The following is a 17,224-nucleotide window of genomic DNA, read 5'->3' on the forward strand; positions in this document are numbered from 1 at the left end:
TGAGAAAAACTTTTGAAAGCACCATTTAAGCATGTCACACATACACACACACACACACACACACACAAGCACACATACGTTTACAAATATGTACATATACATGCACAAGTCAAATTCAAACTGTTTGATTTTTGTAAAACATTTGACATTTTGCGATTTTTGACTTACACACACACACACACACACACACATACAGAGCAAACATTTTGAGTAATCTATTTTACATCAAACAAAAATTTGTAATTTAAATTAGCTTTTATTTTGATTGTGCTTTAAAATTGTTATTGATTTTGCAAACGACCAAACAAAGCAAGCAAGAAAAAAAGGAAAACAAACAGAAAAAAAAACAAAAACAAAAACAAAAGAAAAAGAAAAAAACAAAGAGCAAAACCACAAATTAAATATTTGTATTTACACATAAAATAAAAACATTTTATATGCAATAATTAAAAGAAAACAAAACCTTCATTTAAACATATATATTTTCATTTTTGTTCATTTATTTATCTATGTTTTTATTGATTTTATGAGTTTTAGCATGCGATTATTTATCGGGCACTGTTTGCCAATCTTTACACAAAAGTGTTAAGAGGGATCCTGCCAAACTTCGCCCAACATTGATTTCAACTAACTTGATTTTGGGTGCTGTGTTTATTATTATTATTATTTTGTACTCTTATTTTGATTGTTGATCTGTTGGTCCAATATACACACGTGAGCCATAAAGCTCACGCCAACCAATCATCGAACAACAAACACAACAAAAATACAAAATAAGCAAATAATCAGAAATTAATTGGACACACAAAGTATAAACTGAAAGCGCAATTTTCTGGCCGATTCGCACGATTTCTCAAAAGCAATTCCAGATAGAATGCATGTTACTTAGTATTTATACACATATAGAAGGTGGTATTAGCAGTCGTATCTACTATATTTGTACGATATCGACACACGATATACGTCATGCATACAGGCGTGTAGCTAGTTATTATCGAATAGTAATTGTAATTGTAATTGTGAATGTAATGCCGAAGCCTGGCTTCGGCTTTTGCGTTTGTTAATCGAGTTTTAGATTTAGTTGTAGTCCTCGATGCCTCCCCAAGAAAACCAAACAACAAAACGATAACGATAACGATAACGAAAGAAAACCCCAAAAACCTCCTATCTGAACTGATGAACACACGATTGATAACATTATTATATAGTATTATACATAGTATATACCTATATACACTTGCATACATACATACATAGTACTTATTATTTAATCCATAATTGTGCAAATTGTTAATCTGGGCAATCGCACAGGCCTTTATATAAAGCAAAGTCTTAGCTTACGAATAACGAATGGCAGAATAATTGGAAAATGAAACGGAAACTGGATATTGACATACTGTACTATATGACATACTATATATATACATATAAATATATATATGCCTGGATAGCTGGATAACTCGAATGAAGAAAATGCCAAATGAAAAATCACTAACAAAGCAGAACAGAGGAAATCAAACACCAAAGGATGGAAACAAATCAAATAAGAAATCAGAGACGACAACAAAACACCAATTACAAAACGCTTAACGATAACTAATTAAACAAATTTACTTAAACCCAGAAAATTGAAAGCATAACATTTAAAATATATAAGATACAAATGAGTAAAACCAATTTACTACCATAGCAATCCAAACACCAAAAGTAGGGAAAATGCTTTATTAACTACTATTTAATTAGAGATTTACAATTGTAATTGAAAACGAATGCGAATGCAACAAAAACAAAAACAAAAACAAACAAGAATATTTTAATACTTTTGGGTGAAAGAAAGTTAAACAAGTGTTACATAAATGAACCGTAGAAACTTTTAAATAATTATACAAAAACTAAAATATTGCGATCATGTTCTCAGACTCCATTTCTCAGCAATTACGCACATTTTCAAAAACGCAAAGCAATTACAACTTTCGGCCTGCCATCTAAAAAACTTTATATACATATACATGCTTTGCATCTGGAATTTGAGAGCATGATTCTGCCAATTATCGATTATCGATTATCGAATGTAATCGTAATTCCAAACATACGCATATATATATATTTAAATATTTATATTCTCCAAAGCAAAACGAAGCGAAAATTAAAACAAAAAATAAATACAAATAAAAACAAACAGAAATAATCGATTTTTTGCATATATATGATGTACATATATATATCTAACGGATTTGTCAAGTATGGAACGCACAAGCTAACAAATATACAACGCAATTTTCGTAATATTTAATAACAAATCAATTACATTAGAGAATTAAAAACAAACAAAAAAGGAACTTACATTGAATATTTAACTTTTTTTATAAATAACGATATATTGTTGAAATATTGATGATCAAATAACAAAACCAAAAAATGACGTAAACAAGCCCACTACAGAAAAACGACGAGTAAAAACAAAATTTTACACTAAATAATTAAACTAAAAATTTAGTATTTGAGTGTTGTCAAAACATAGATATATATATACATATATATATTTATATATATCAAAACGTATGATAAATCAAACCCAAAAAAAGAAACAAATTATATTCAATGTAAATGTTAACAAGCAACTTGTGTTAAACAAATATTGCAAAACGGCAATTGAAATAATTCTCAACAATAAAACGAAGCCATAAAATCATAACGAGCATAGCTGTTATAAATACGAAGAAAAACAAAATTATATTAAAAAAAAAAAAAAAAAAAAACAAACAATTGATAATAATATAATACTCAAATTACAAATTTTTGGTGTCTGCATATATGGAAAAGGAATGCGTATATATATATATATATATATTTATATATATGCAAGTATATATATATGCATATACATATATACATATACATCCATACATATATTCTTGAATAAACGATATTCCACATACGATATATTCCACAAAAAGTCAATAGTTTTACTGGTTGCGTGCATGTTAGTTAACAGCGAAAGGGTTAATATGAACTGCTTGTTAACAGTAACTTAGTGTTACATATAATCCACAAAGTGTCAATAGTTTTACTGGTCGCTCGCATGTTAGTTAACAGCGAAAGGGTTAATATGAACTGCTTGCTAAATGTAACATAATGTTAAAGTGCTGATGCAAAAACGATCGCAAGCCGTATTGAAAACAACTATAAAACAATAGCTCTCAGAAATTCGCGTGTATATGGCAATAATAATCGTAGATTGCACTTCGAAAGGGGAAACATTAATTGCCGGCTGACTACCGCAAGATTAGATACTGGAAGCCATACACATAATCCAGACATGTCAGACACCCAACAGTGGACGCTCAATAAAAATGATGAGGAATATATATGTGCATATATATATGGAAGAATTATCGGGCAAGCACCGTACAAATATACATATACATATATATAGAAAAGAGCACTTGCAGCCGCTGTGACTCTTATGCTTAACTGCAAATGCAATCGGAATCCAATTGAATTTCAATTGGATTAGCAGCAATCAATGCTGATTGTGCCAAGTCAGTTTTCCATTGAACTTCAGTCGATCGGTTTGCAGCGATGTCGCTTTACTGGTTGCTGGTCTCGTTGCTGCTGCTGCTGTTGCTGTGGAGCAAGCGGCAGCTGATCTTGCTGGGCAGCAGTCTGGCAGGTCCTTGGGCGCTGCCAGGACTCGGCAATGCACAGATGATTGGCAAACTGAAGCCCGAGTGTGAGTTGTGTATAATTGTGAGCTCCTGTTTTTGCTTTCTAAACGAGCTGCTTGTTGTTGTTGCAGATATATTTCTGGTTTTCACCGAGCTGCGCGAACGCTTTGGCGCCACCTATCGCTTGTGGCTGGGACCACAGCTGTGGGTGTTTCTGCACAGCGCCGAGGAGACGCGAGAGGCGCTCAACGATGCCACACTGCGCAAGGCAGCCACATTCCAGCAGCTCGGCCCGCTGATTGGCAACGGACTGCTTATCAGCCATGGACGCGACTGGGCGGTACAGCGTCGCCTCCTCACCCCCTGCTTTCAGCCGCAGCTGTTGCGCAGCTTTGCGCCAGCTGTGAACCAACATGCAAATCGCCTGCTCGACAAACTGCAGCTAACGAATGGGATGGGAATCGAGGTGACGGATCATCTGTTCGCCTGCCTCCTCGATGCCATTGTCGGTGAGTGATCTAAGCTGAGTAAGTGCTGCTCCTCTCACTGCTCCTTCTTGCTCTTCACTTCTGATCAGATACCTCGATGGGCTACCAGCTGCAGGCACTGCAACAGTTGCCACACTCACCCATTGTGGCTGCCTTTCATCGCAGCGGCCAGTTGCTGTTCAAGCGAATGATTAATCCTTTGCTCGCCTCCGATTGGGTGTTCGAGCGAACGCGACTGTGGCGCGAGTTGAGCGTCGAGCTGCAACTGATACATCAACAGATGGAGCACATCATACAGCAGCGTCACTTGCAACTAAAGAAGGACCAGCAGCACAAAGAAGAAGACGAAGAAGAAGAGGAGCAGCCAACAAAACCACACATTCTACTGGATGCCATGCTGTTAGCCGGATGGAATCATCAGCAGATACGGGATCAAGTCAACACCTTTGTCTTTGCGGTGAGTGGTGCCAACTCCTCCTCCTCGCTGAGACGCAAATTAATCAGTCTTTCTCAATCTCTATCTCTGTCTCTTTCTCTCTCCTCCTCTCAAGGGCGTGGACACGACGACAGCTGCCATGGGTTTTGTGCTCTACGCTCTGGGAAAGCATCCCACAGTGCAAGAGAAACTGCATGCGGAACTAAAGGATTTCTGTGCTGAGGAGGATTGGGATGCACTAAGTGGTCTTGTTTATTTGGATGCCGTGCTGAAAGAGGTGCTGCGCCTGTACACCATAGTCCCGAGCACTGGACGCCAGACGACGCGGGAAACAACAATTGGGGGGCGTCGATACTGCGCTGGAATCACGATCTGGATCAACATGTACGGCTTGGCCCACGATGCAGACTACTTTCCAGCACCGTACGAGTTCAGGCCAGAGCGTTGGCTGCACCAAGAGATGCCAGCGACACCGTATAGCTATATACCCTATTCGGGTGGACCGCATGTATGCATTGGACGCAAGTATTCCCTGTTGCTGATGAAACTGCTCACCGTTCGCATTGTCCAGCGATTCAGACTGGAACTAGTTGAACCCCACGCCAAGCTGGTGCTTGAAGCCCAAATGGTGCTCCGCTCCCGGGATGGCATCCACATCAAGTTCATACCACGCTGACCAGCGAAACAGTATTCATTGGGAACCGTGCAATTAAAAAAATAGAAATCTGTTCAAACCGATTTTGTTGTTATTTTGAAATATATGCATTGAAATACTGAATACACTGTTTATCTAATTCACAAGGCCGGACTGTAAATATCTATAAATTAGCTGCTTAGCATAGATAGCATGTGCACAAACCAAATTGGACAAATTAGGTTGCTGCATTGGCTAAATGGCACTCAGGCAAACAAAATCACTGCATCATTTTAGGGGCACACAGATAACGCAAATAAGGCTCTAACTCGGCCATGTCCTTGCATATTTCCGAAGGACATGGTGGAATTATGATGGATATTTCAAGCTTCACTAAAAGTTGTATTATTTTTCCACCTATCTACAAATATATAAATAAAAATATGGACCCGAAAGCACTGGCAACTCCTATAATGCGCCAGTAAGTTCAGAAATTGCTTTGTAGCCTTGCCTTTAATAAATAAATAAATATAAATATAACTTAATGGTTAGGCAGCATAATATGCTTAATAAATAGTATTTGTATGTATTTATTTGGCTGACTCCCAAGGAACAAGCCATGTTAATAAGTGCCTTGGGAGCCAGCCAAATAAATGAGCTGTGTGTGTTTGATTGGGGAAGTGGAGAGTAGAGTGTAGTCTTAGTTGAAGTTCTGATTACTTGGTGTGAGTGTCCTCAGCGTCGTGGATGCAGGAGGGCAGATTGAAGGTCTGGCGCTCGACATGCGACAGTTTGCAGGGACGCAGCTCGTTGATGATTTGGGGGCTCTGCTCGTGGAGGAGACGCATGCGCTCCTCATCGATACGACGCTCCATGTCCAGCTCCATTTCGTGCAGGGCCTGCTTAATCTGGCGCTCCTCCTCGACCAAGGCGGCACGCACCTGAGCATTGTGCTCGATATCGATGGCAATCTCCTGGTGCGCCCTCAAATTGATCTCCCTGGTGGTCGCTTCCCTTTCGCTGGCCTGCTGATATTGGCGCTCCATGAAACAGGTTGGGGTAATTGGAATCGTTGCTGTGAGTGCTTCGTCCTTGTCGCGATAGAATTGCTGTTCCTCCTGCTGCCCGATCAGATCCTTGGCCACTTGCAGCTTCTGATTGCAACGCTTCTGGATGTCCTGATGGGCGCGCTTTTTCTCCCGCGCCTGCCGCTCACAGATCAGAATGTCGGCCAGCATATTATCGTGGGCATCCTTCTTGCTGCGCATCTCGGTCAGCTGCTGTCCAAGTCCATCGCTGATGCGACGACGCCGCTCAATGTCATCATGTCGCTGTTGCAGCTGCTGATTAATAAAACTCTTGGTCACCGGACTCACTGCCTCCATCACAATCACGTCCAACTTGTCGGACTTGTGGGCTGCGTTCGCTTCACGCATCTTGCGCTGCAACTCGGCGCACTCATCGAGCATGTGTTTGAGCTCATCGCGCTTCTTGTGGCGCCGCACGATTGCCTGCTGCAGATCATTGGCATCGGCCATCTCATCGTTGTGACGCTTCTGCCGTCCCTCCTCCAGAGCCGACTGCTGCTGCCGATGCCTATCCGCTTGCACCTTGTGTATCTGGGCAACCAGTTGTTCACTGTACACCTGCGACTTCATCTGCAATGCCCGCTCCTCGGCCAGTTTCTCATCGCGCACCTTTTCCATTACCTGCTGGGCCTCCCTGTGCCGCTCTGCACGCTCCGCGCCAACCGTTTGCATATTCTCATTGCGCTTCTGGACCACGCTTAGCGTCGTCTTGGCCCGATTGATTTCGATGTGCAGATCCCTCAATCGCAGCGAGTTGTTGTGCAGCTGCTTGCGACGCATTGCCTCGGCCAACTCTTTGCGCTTGTGCTCGGCCATCGTCCTGGCAATCGATGTGGTCTGGCACTCCTTCTCCTGCATGGAATGATGCTTCTGCTTGCTGCGATCATCGGCTATCTGCTGCACCTGGTATTTTACCTCGCGATACATGCGATTCGTCTCGTTTGAGGGGGCAACGATCAGCGGCGATGCGTCCATCTCGTTGAGTCGATTGCGATTCTCCTGCGGCAATCGCTTGAGGCGGCTCAACATATCGGCGACGGGCTCCTGTGGCACTGTTGCGAACAAGGACACGCACGGATCATCCCAGGCGCCATATTGTATGCGTGCCGGCTCAATGCGACGACGGCGTCCTCGACGCACATCCCCAGACATTATCGAATCGAATTCAATTCACTTCAGAGTCTCGCAAATATTAATTGTGTGTCTGATTTCCGAATCGGACGAACTGTGTAACTGCTACTGGTGTGTGTGACTAAAACTGAAAGGAATGTGCTGTGAAACTAACTGCTTACAGCTTACAGTCCAAGCCACAACTAGACAGGTGACAGGCGGGTAAAGCTGTTTTCCGAGAAATAAATAAATTGGGTTGAATTTCGTATGACTTCAAATGTATGTCGTATTTACAATAATATCTCAAACACGGGCAAATCTTCACAGATGATCAAAGAACACAGTGCGCCAACATCTCGGGAACCTCTTCTAACGAACTGCATTCAGGGATAATGGAGTCATCTGGGAACTCAGGCACTTGTTAAAATTCCAATCGCACAGAATCCTTGCTTTCTCGATAACTTTAAGCACGATTTGGATGTCCTTTGGCCAGTTGGTAGTCCTGGTCCACCCAAAATTTTCGACATGAGGTTTGTTCCGATCTGCAAGAATATATTAACATATTATAAGCTGTTTAAAAGACTTTTGCCCTTTTTATTACTTTACTCGAATTGGCAGGCCAAGGACTATTTTTGCTTCAAAGGCCAACCAGCCTGCCCTTGAAATGACCAAGTTAGGCGTTGTTTATCGATTTCTTAAATTTGTTGCACATTTTTTGTCTGCTGACCTCCAAAGGCGAAGGTCAAACGTGATAAAATGAAACGAGTTGAAATTGTTTTATTTTGTGTATACTTAGATAGTTATTTCTTTATTTGGTATTTCCATGTATTCATTGAATTGTTTCATTGTTGTTGTACAATTTTGCAATTTTGCAATTTTGCAATTTGACATTCGACATTGTTTTGATGCTTGCCTCGGCTAGGATTATGAGATATCAGATTTGAAATTTAGCTTGACTTGGTTTTGGTTGTGCAACTTTTTCAAAGTGTGTACTCTAATAATAATAATGATGATGATGTTGTAGCATAGCCTACTAAGTACAGTACTCGCACAGACACACAACACATACAAATACACATACAATTAAGACTAGACGAGAAAACTATAGTCGATGGAGAATTGCACGACTATTTCGTCACCCTGTACTCACAGTTCAAGGTTCTAAAACATTAAACACTAACAATTGTACGACAAATTATTTCGAGTATAATAAGTATAAGTAGATGTATGATGTATATGAGATACACGAGTATGGATTAACTATATTGTATATTGAGTACTGGGAACAATCATTAAAATATTTGCTACACATCGAATTGACGGGCTCTATATATTATTAAGACGGACATACAATTTTCAATTGAATACTTAAATTTGGTCTCCCATCTGTTTGTTAGACATACATATATGTTGCATATGTTGCATATACTCTATATGTGTATTGAAATGGGGGCTGCTTACGATGTTGCACCAAACTGGCTAAATACATAATACTTTTGATTTATTCATTTCAACTGACGACAACATGTGGATCGATCGTCAGTATTTCTGGATGGACCATATATTTCTATATATATGATATATACATCATATATTTCTGACGGAAACAACTTTTCATTGGCAGAATTTGGGAACCCGATTTCGAAAGAGATGGCAGATAGCAGAATATTTCTTGTTGTTGTTGCTCATCTGTCTATCTGTCTATCTCGCTCTTTGGCTTCTTTTCTCATGTTTCTCTTTTAGTTTTGTCTCTTTCATTATGGTGTATTTTTTGAAACAAGTTGAATTTTCTTGTTTTTTTCTTTTGTTCAATGACTACTTTAAACGCATAATTTGTTTTTGTTGTCCTACACGTTAGTTAAAAACTATCATAACCTTTATTTATTATTAATTATCGTTAATAATAAATTAAAAGTTGACCTTGGTGAGCGGAGGGCTTTCACTTACTAGTTGACTACACAAAAAAAATGCAAATGCAAATACAAGTAAATAAAACTACTGCACTTAAATTCCAAAAAATGTCTATGCTCAAAAACAACGATTATTAAATCATATTCAATATATACAAAACTGAAAAGTATTTTTGCTTCTAAATCATTAACGTAGTCGAGTAAAAACTTCAATAAAAAGTTGACAGTTGACAGTTGACAGAATGTTGACTCAAATCTCACAAGTATAACTAACTATAATTCTTTTTCTTTTTTTTTTGTTAAGAAAGTATGCCAAATATCAGCATACATATTAATATATAGACAGCAATACCCCTAATTTAGAGGATGCCAACAATTTTTGGTTTTATTTAAGTTGCTTATATGCTAGGCCATATCTAAATATGGCTCGAACTCTTGAACTCTGGCTGAGATTGAGGGCGAGATCAATATTTAAAGGAAAAACATGCAAACATGCACAAATACAATTTGGCTGGAGTTTTGCATGTTGTGTTGTAAGTGTTATCGATTTTGTTCGATTAATCGTAATAAATGTATAAAAAATATTCCATTGTTTTGAGACACAACTGTAATTTGTGAAGAGCTTTTGCTTGATGCCCGAACGATAATGATAGTGATAACGATAACGATAACGATAACTCAGCCATTAATTGAACTGCAACTCCACCTAAATCTCCTAGATCACCTAGATCTGTCTACTTGTTGTTATTTTCCTGCAACATATCCTCGAGGGCACCATTTAGGCGACCCTTGCTGAGAGCCTCCACAAGCATATGCAGTCGCTCCTCCCGCTCCGAATGACGACGCTCCAGAAGCGAAACCTGCAACATTAAAACATATATTCAAATCATACACTGTAGAAACTTGTATACAAAATGATATCTGTTTGGATTTTGGATTTGTGATTGATATATTCTCGTCTATATATATATATATATATATATATATACCTTGGCTTTGAGGGCATAGTAGTCGACGGGGATTTTGCGTCGCTTCTGTGTGGCAAATGCCTCCTCGCGCTCATTGAGACGCTGTTGCAGGATGCGCACAGTATCATTGCAGGACGCCAGCTCGCGATCATGGGCACCCTGCAGAGTCTTTAGCTTTAGGAGCAGATAAACAGATGGATATCAATGGCCAATTAGCCAGCTGGCTAGATAACATAGATAACGAAAGCTAACTCACATCCTGCAGTCGCTTGTCGTGCAGCGTTTTATAGTCGGCCTCCAGCAGGTGGTATTTGTTTTGTGCCTCCTTCAACGCTTGGGTCTCTGTTGTCGCTGGCACATGATCATGATAATGATTATGGTGGTCGTGAAGACGTCGCGTTGCGGAGCTACAACCGGCAGAAATGCCACCAGCCTGCAGTTTTGATTCCAATCGGCCACTGGCTCCTGGATGAAGAAGGAGTATATCATATTTTATAAGCAATAACTTTAAATAACTATTGTAACATGGACAAGTCGTAACTTTAATCTAAACCTACGTCGAATGCAAAAAAAAGAGATACCTTTAAGCTTCCAATTGATGTAAAATATAACCAGACTTATATTTAATCAGATGTCAGCATTAAGTTCGGATAAGAAACGCTGAAAAATTATTTTTCCTGAATTGTATAAACAAATGTGTATTTAAAATGTGGGTTTGAGTCGAGCTAACTCGACTAGAGCATACCAACTAGTCGCAAGAGAATTCACTAGAAGCAGTTCGAAGCCAGCTCAGATAAATTTATGTAAGCATTTTGACTTGCACAAGAGTTGCGGGGTTCAACGCACTCTAAAGTGTCAGTCTCTCAAATTAAAGTTTCCAAAAACTATGAAACAACATAAAACAACCAAAAAAAAAAAATAAATAATAAATAGATGCCAAACTTATAACAATAATTAAATAAGAGCCTCGAAGCTGATTGCATAACGAGCCAACCAGAAATTTGCATTTGAACACGCGTACAATATTAAAACAAAGTTGTTGTTGGTGTTGTTGTTGTTGCTGCTATCGCTGGGCTATTATTAGCACTACAGCGACAACAGCAGAAAGGCAGCAACAAATGTACCATCGACATTAAAGAAGAAGCAGCAGCAGCAGCAGCAGCAGCAACTATAACAAGCGACATGGGGCATTATAAAACGTTGCGCGCACGCGCAAACGACAAACGCGTTAGCCACGCCCACAGCTCGCCTCACGCGCCCCCCGCCCCGCCCAGCCCGATCTCCCCTACCCGCTGCCAGCCAGCGACTCGTCTTTGACTTTGACTTTCGCTTTCGAATTTTCTTTTTCTCTTTCTCTCGTCGCAACAAAAAACTAAGCAAAAATTTTAAATCGATGAAATGTAAATAATAAATACAAAAAAAACAAAAATAAAAACAACAACAAAAACGAGTCCCCCAATGAAGGTGACATAACCAAGTGGCCGAGATGCCACTCATCCAAGGGGGCGGCGGTGGCAGGGCTAGTTGCTAACGTGTCTAGTTTGTCTGTGTGTGTCTGCGACTGGTTAAGCGACACACGTACACAAAAGCCTGGCCATTTGAAATGAGTGCAAAAAAAAAAGAGAAGCAATTGAGTCTTGCTCGAGTCGAGATTGCTCGATTAGCAGATACCCTGCAGTTGACTTCTGGCATTCAATATGACAAATTCCATTGCCACACAGCCCTAAATCTTTTTTTTTTCATTACGATTCATTACGATATCGGGGTAGATAAACATTATTAGAATGCTTGCCTTGGATTATTTGAGACAGGGAAAAATTGGTTGAGCTCTGTATATATTCTATCTGGTAAGCATACAAAAGTGCTCCAGCAGCGGAAGTTGTGCATCGATATTTATCGATACTTTAAGCTGTTATAATCTCTTGGTACTTATCGATATTTATCAATACTGTTAGCTGTTGTCTCTTGACACTTATCAAGAATATTTATACAAGCTTTATCCATTCTTCTTCTTGTGCCTGATGTTGCCTAACTGTTGGGCAACCTTTTCCGGCCACTGCCAATATGTACAGGGTATGTGTGTACATGAAAAAAGTAGTTGTGCGGTCAAAAGGCCGCCAGCGGCTGCTTCACTTTGCCGGCTATGAGTTAGGGGGTGCGAGGGGGTGGTGTGGCAAGGGAGGGGAAAGGGGGATAGGGGGGAGGGGTTAGTGGGTTTGTTGAGGAGTTTGGACAGGCGTGCAATGATTTATTTCAGCAATTTATTTGCGTGTTTCTCGTCGCTTGGCTTTAAACAAAAAACAAAAAAAAAAAACTAAAAATAAAAGAAAAAAAATCTTGTACGTGCTGACGAGCAGAGAAAGTCCATAAATTACACGAACAATAACAGCGAACGGCGACCGAGTGACACACACACACACACACACATGCAGGTATGTATGTGGCAAGGGGGAAAGGGGGAGACTTACCTGAACTAAGAGTCGCCGCTGCAGCTGCTCCAACTCCAACTCCAACAGCTGCTGCTGCAGCTCCTGCTCCTGCTCCTCCTGCTGCTGCTGCTCCAGTCGTCTCCCGTTCCCGCTGCAGCTTCCTAATGGTCCTCTTGCAATCATCCAGCTCGCGTGTGAGTCGCTGCATCGCCTTGTTCTTGATGGCCAAATCGACACGCATGCTGCGCACCGAGCTGAGCAGCTGAGTGTCCTCCTTGTGGTTGCCAGCCGAGAGTGGTCCATGTCCGTGGCTGTGCAGCGATAATGTTGAATCGGATTGCGAGATGGGCAACTTGGAGCCGATGGGCAGCGGATGGCGTCGCTGGTTGCCGCTCTGTTTGGAATTTGGACGCGATGTGTTTGGCGTTGAGTTGGCTGTGCTGCTGGTGCTGCTGCTGCCGGCTGAGTGCAGTTGTTGTTGCTGTTGCTGTTGCAACTGTTGCTGCAAATGCTGCTGACAGATGACGCTGGGTGAGGGGCAGCCAATGGTGTTAGTGCTGTGGTCACGCATCGAGCCACCACCGCCAACACCAGTGGCGCCCATCGGATGCGTCTGGGTGCCCGTTGATGTGATGGACTGACTACGGCCGCAGTGGATGGCCACATCCGGTTGAGGCAGTGCCTCCGTTTGGGTGCAATTATTGTAATAACGATCCGCTCGCTTCTGCATATAGCGATCCAAAGTGCGCACCTGGGATTCAATTTGCTCATTCAGCTTCGTATTGATCTCCTGCAAACTGTGCAAGCGACAATTAGAACACAACTCTATCTATCTATCTATCTATTGATCTATCTAACCCTATCTGTCTCTCTCTCTGTCAACTCACCTGAGCACCTGTGTCTCGAGATCGGCAATATGCGTCTCGTATTTGGCCTGAACGGAATTGAAGCGCGCCTGAACATTGGCCAGTATCTGTTGAGCCTTGCGATCCTGCTCCTTGGCATCCGATTCCAGTTGAGCGATCCGCTGCTCCAGCAGCTTGCGACTGGTCACATTCTCCTGATCGTTCAGCGAGCAAATGCCCGGATTCTTCGATGCAACTGTGGGCGAACGAGAGTTAGAGAAAGGAGCGGGGGGAGAGGGCCAGGAGATATGCTCACCAATCAAAGCGGATACGGAGTCGGGATGCTTGCGCATGAGAATGCGCTCCATTTCGCGGCACTGTCGCTGCAGATCCTGTATGATGCGCGCATCCTTCTCCTTGGTATCGGCCGCGTGCCGTCGCTCCTGTTGAGCCTCCTCCAGTTCGGAGCGGAGGGAACGCTGCAGCTGAATGGCCTCGTCGCGATCTCGGCGTGCCGATTGCAGTTCACTGCGCAACACACCGGCACACTCGTGCAGATGCTGCACATCCAGTTTGAGCATCTCGGACTCCTCCTGCAGCCGACCATTGTGATCGCGGAGTGCCCGTTGCGTCTGCGACAGGGATTCACTCTGCAGCCGGACCGATGCCAGTCGCTCCTCGGTGTCCTTGAGCTGCTCCTGCAGCTGTTCGATCTCCAGCTTGAGCACATGCTCCCGCGACACGCTGCACGCGATCTGCTCGATGGGTGAGCTCAGTGTGCTGACCAGATGCTTCGGCGAGTGGCCCACCCCCTTCTCACTGTAGCTGGCCATCGGTGCGATTGGCCGCTGCGCATATTGGCCGTTGCGAGCCTGCCGGACTGCCGGCAGTGCCTGGTTGTCCTCCGCTTCGGTTAGCTCCTCCATCTGGCGATGGGGCGAGAAAACGCAAACGCAAACGCAACCAGCAAACAGCAAACAACAAGCAATAAACCAAAAACAAAAACAAAAAAGATAAACAAATTTTACGGATTAGTTTGAGTTCGGCATTCGTGAAAGTGCGCCTGCCAAGTGCCGGCGACTTTTTTTGTTTGGGTGTGTGCTAACTAACGGTAACAGCTAACAGCGAACAGCCAACAGTTACCAGCTACCAGCCAATGCCGGCCAAAATAGCAACAATAACAATAACCACAACAACAACAACAACAAAAACATGGGCAAACAATGAGCATCAGCGTAGTTTCTACGTGACTCCTGCCCAACCCCCACTCCTCCTTCCTTCTGGCCAAAAAAAAAAAAACAAAAACAAGAACAACAACTGAGAAACCAGTCAGAGGCAACAACTACGCAACCAGCGGCGCACAGTGGTGCCAAAGTACAACAAACAAGTAATTCAATTCGTTCAACGTTTTAGATTTCATAGCTACGAATCTAGATTAATTATTTATTGTTATTTTCCACTTACAAAATTCGAAATAATAATAAATAATAAGGATATGCATAGCATGGCTTGAATTTATAAATTAATAAACATAAATTATACATGAATGATTCGAATAAAGTCAATTCAATTCAAACTAAATAAAGTGATGAGAGAACAACTGTAATAAATGCGAATTAGTTTTCGTCCAGTTGCAGTTTGCACACAAGCTCAACTCAATATTAATTGATATACATTTCTTCAAGTGCAGTTTGCTTCAGTTACAGTCACAAGAGAACGCTTTAAGAATGCGTTAGTTCTGCGAAAGTACAACAGATGGCGCCCAAAGCAGAGACGAAAGTTTTGCATAATGTTGTTGTTACAGCCATGTTTGACACACTGTGCAACGCTTGTAGACCTCGCATGCACACGTGCACACACACACACACACACACACACACACACACACACACACACACACACACACACACACACACACACACACACACAATGATTTACTTATTTGTGTGTGTGGGTGTGTGTGTGTAAATAAGTATTTAACAAGGGTAAGCGATGACGATTTAGACTTCAACGAACATAATTACATTGATGTGGGTGTGAAGCAGCAGCAGCAACAACAACAGCAGCAACAACAACAACAACAATAGCTGTTAATATAACAGTAACAACAATGCACTCAATAAAGCACCGTAAATATTGGAAGAAGAAAGTTCGTGGCTCTGTCCCCAAACAACTTTGTTCCAACCACACACGCCCCCTGCCCCTCCGCTCCGGACCCATTCATCTATCTATTGTCCACATGTGTGTGTGTGTGTCTGTGTGTGTGTGTATGCAGCACTTTTTCAAGTCTCATTTAAAGTCTCATTACATTTTTGTTGTTGTTGTTTTGTTTTTGCTTTACTTGCCCATTCGCTCCACTTGAAACACTTTTGCTTTCATCGCTTAGCTCGCTGATGGATTCTACCTGGAAAGCAGTTGTCCAAACATTTAAATGGAAGCTGCTCCCCTTGAATACAAAAAAAAAAAACAATAAAAAAAAAAAAAAACAAAACGAAAAATAAAAAACAATATTCAACTAGCCCATTTTTTGGTCATTTATTATTTAAATTTTTGTTGGTTGGGTTGGTTTTCTCATCGACTCCCAAGCTATGCTTAAACTATCGTCTACATTTGTTCATGTTGTTTGTTGTACGTGCATCGATTTAGCTTTAAGTTGTTTTTGTTTTGTTTATCTTGAAGCAACTAATCCACACTTTCCATTTCATATACAAGCATCAGGGCAACATTAACTAGACAAACAAAAAAAAAGGCAATCAAATTTTTGCATATGTTTTTCTCATCAGTTGGCTTATATTATTCACATAGATATAGTATCATGTCAACTCTATATCCTGAATATTTCATAAGTATCATTAGGTAAACACTACAGTTATTCAAATGTCAAATAAGATTCCTTTGGCTATCCCAAAGTTAAAGTTATACTTTATTTACACAGAGTTGTGAGCAAGCATAAGCCATGAGATACCCTATAAATATTTTCAAAATCTGTACAATTCATCCCGGAAGTATGCTGCAAATGATTACACATCAGAATTGTATGCTATTAATTATCAACTTTTATTCTCAATTATGGAATTAACAGATACTCCCTGCCTGAGATTATTATCTGAAGAGAACACTTTATAGTTACAAATTCAAAATGTAAAGCTGCACAATCGATTAATCGATAATTACTATCGACAGTTTCGTTTCTAAGATACAAAAGTAGAATTCGAATATTCTTCTTACAAATATCATGATAAAATCTACAAATATATTTGTTCCCAATCCCAACAAAAGTGAATCTTTCAGTCAAGCGAAATCGTTACTTAGATAATCAAACGATTTTTAATGCGAATGAACATTCACTCTATCTACAACACTCATACGTCAAGTATAAGTAAGTATTCATGAGTACTTATGAGCATTAAGGACAATTTCACTGCTTGACAGCGCTCTAGATTCCGAGTTCAGATTTGCAATTAACTTGAACACAAATGACAATTAATAGACTACCATATATGTACATATGTTTATCTTTATAATCTGTGCAAATACTATATATATACATATATATATATAGATTCATATATGTAAAGTGAAAGGAGCTGCGTTTCCGATTGGAGAGCGAGAGTAAATCATAGCGTGGGTAATAGCAAAATAGCAATA

The 17,224-nt window shown here is 41.0% G+C and overlaps 3 protein-coding genes and 1 long non-coding RNA gene across 6 annotated transcripts in view; 1 reads left to right on the forward strand and 3 right to left on the reverse strand.

Annotated features, from left to right (window-relative positions):
- The first annotated feature begins 3,523 nt into the window (after positions 1 to 3,523).
- On the forward strand, positions 3,524 to 5,355 carry LOC6566333 (probable cytochrome P450 311a1). The gene is made up of 4 exons (XM_001992069.3): positions 3,524 to 3,733; positions 3,800 to 4,177; positions 4,246 to 4,613; positions 4,708 to 5,355. Exons 1-4 carry the CDS (start codon positions 3,583 to 3,585, stop codon positions 5,266 to 5,268), a joined length of 1,458 nt encoding a protein of 485 aa, XP_001992105.1. The 5' UTR covers positions 3,524 to 3,582; the 3' UTR covers positions 5,269 to 5,355.
- A 402-nt stretch (positions 5,356 to 5,757) lies between these two features.
- LOC6566334 (IgA receptor) lies at positions 5,758 to 7,575 on the reverse strand. The gene has a single exon (XM_001992070.2). The coding sequence runs from the start codon at positions 7,464 to 7,466 to the stop codon at positions 5,943 to 5,945; it is 1,524 nt and encodes a 507-aa protein (XP_001992106.1). The 5' UTR covers positions 7,467 to 7,575; the 3' UTR covers positions 5,758 to 5,942.
- Positions 7,576 to 7,616: 41 nt separating this feature from the next.
- Positions 7,617 to 9,421, reverse strand: LOC116805628. 3 transcript variants are annotated; one of them, XR_004365304.1, is made up of 3 exons: positions 8,026 to 9,421; positions 7,719 to 7,966; positions 7,617 to 7,652 (listed from the first exon to the last, which is right to left on the reverse strand). It is a non-coding gene; the product is annotated as an uncharacterized LOC116805628 (long non-coding RNA). The 3 variants fall into 3 exon arrangements; XR_006246877.1 differs by lacking the exon at positions 7,617 to 7,652 and having other exon boundaries at positions 7,686 to 7,966; positions 8,031 to 9,421; XR_004365303.1 differs by lacking the exon at positions 7,617 to 7,652 and having other exon boundaries at positions 7,686 to 7,966.
- Positions 9,422 to 9,519: 98 nt separating this feature from the next.
- LOC6566335 (centrosomal protein of 162 kDa) overlaps positions 9,520 to 17,224 on the reverse strand; it is a 29,444-nt gene continuing 21,739 nt past the window's right edge. The window contains exons 2-7 of the mRNA XM_001992071.2: positions 13,893 to 14,502; positions 13,619 to 13,832; positions 12,771 to 13,528; positions 10,559 to 10,767; positions 10,324 to 10,476; positions 9,520 to 10,194 (exon numbers count right to left, since the gene is read on the reverse strand). Coding sequence (XP_001992107.2) covers positions 10,069 to 10,194; positions 10,324 to 10,476; positions 10,559 to 10,767; positions 12,771 to 13,528; positions 13,619 to 13,832; positions 13,893 to 14,502 — 2,070 coding nt within the window. The 3' untranslated portion in view covers positions 9,520 to 10,068. The remainder of the gene's footprint in view (positions 10,195 to 10,323; positions 10,477 to 10,558; positions 10,768 to 12,770; positions 13,529 to 13,618; positions 13,833 to 13,892; positions 14,503 to 17,224) is intronic.

The sequence above is a fragment of the Drosophila grimshawi genome, unplaced genomic scaffold, assembly GCF_018153295.1.
Source record: "Drosophila grimshawi isolate 15287-2541.00 unplaced genomic scaffold, ASM1815329v1 contig_848, whole genome shotgun sequence".
NCBI lineage: Eukaryota > Metazoa > Arthropoda > Insecta > Diptera > Drosophilidae > Drosophila > Drosophila grimshawi.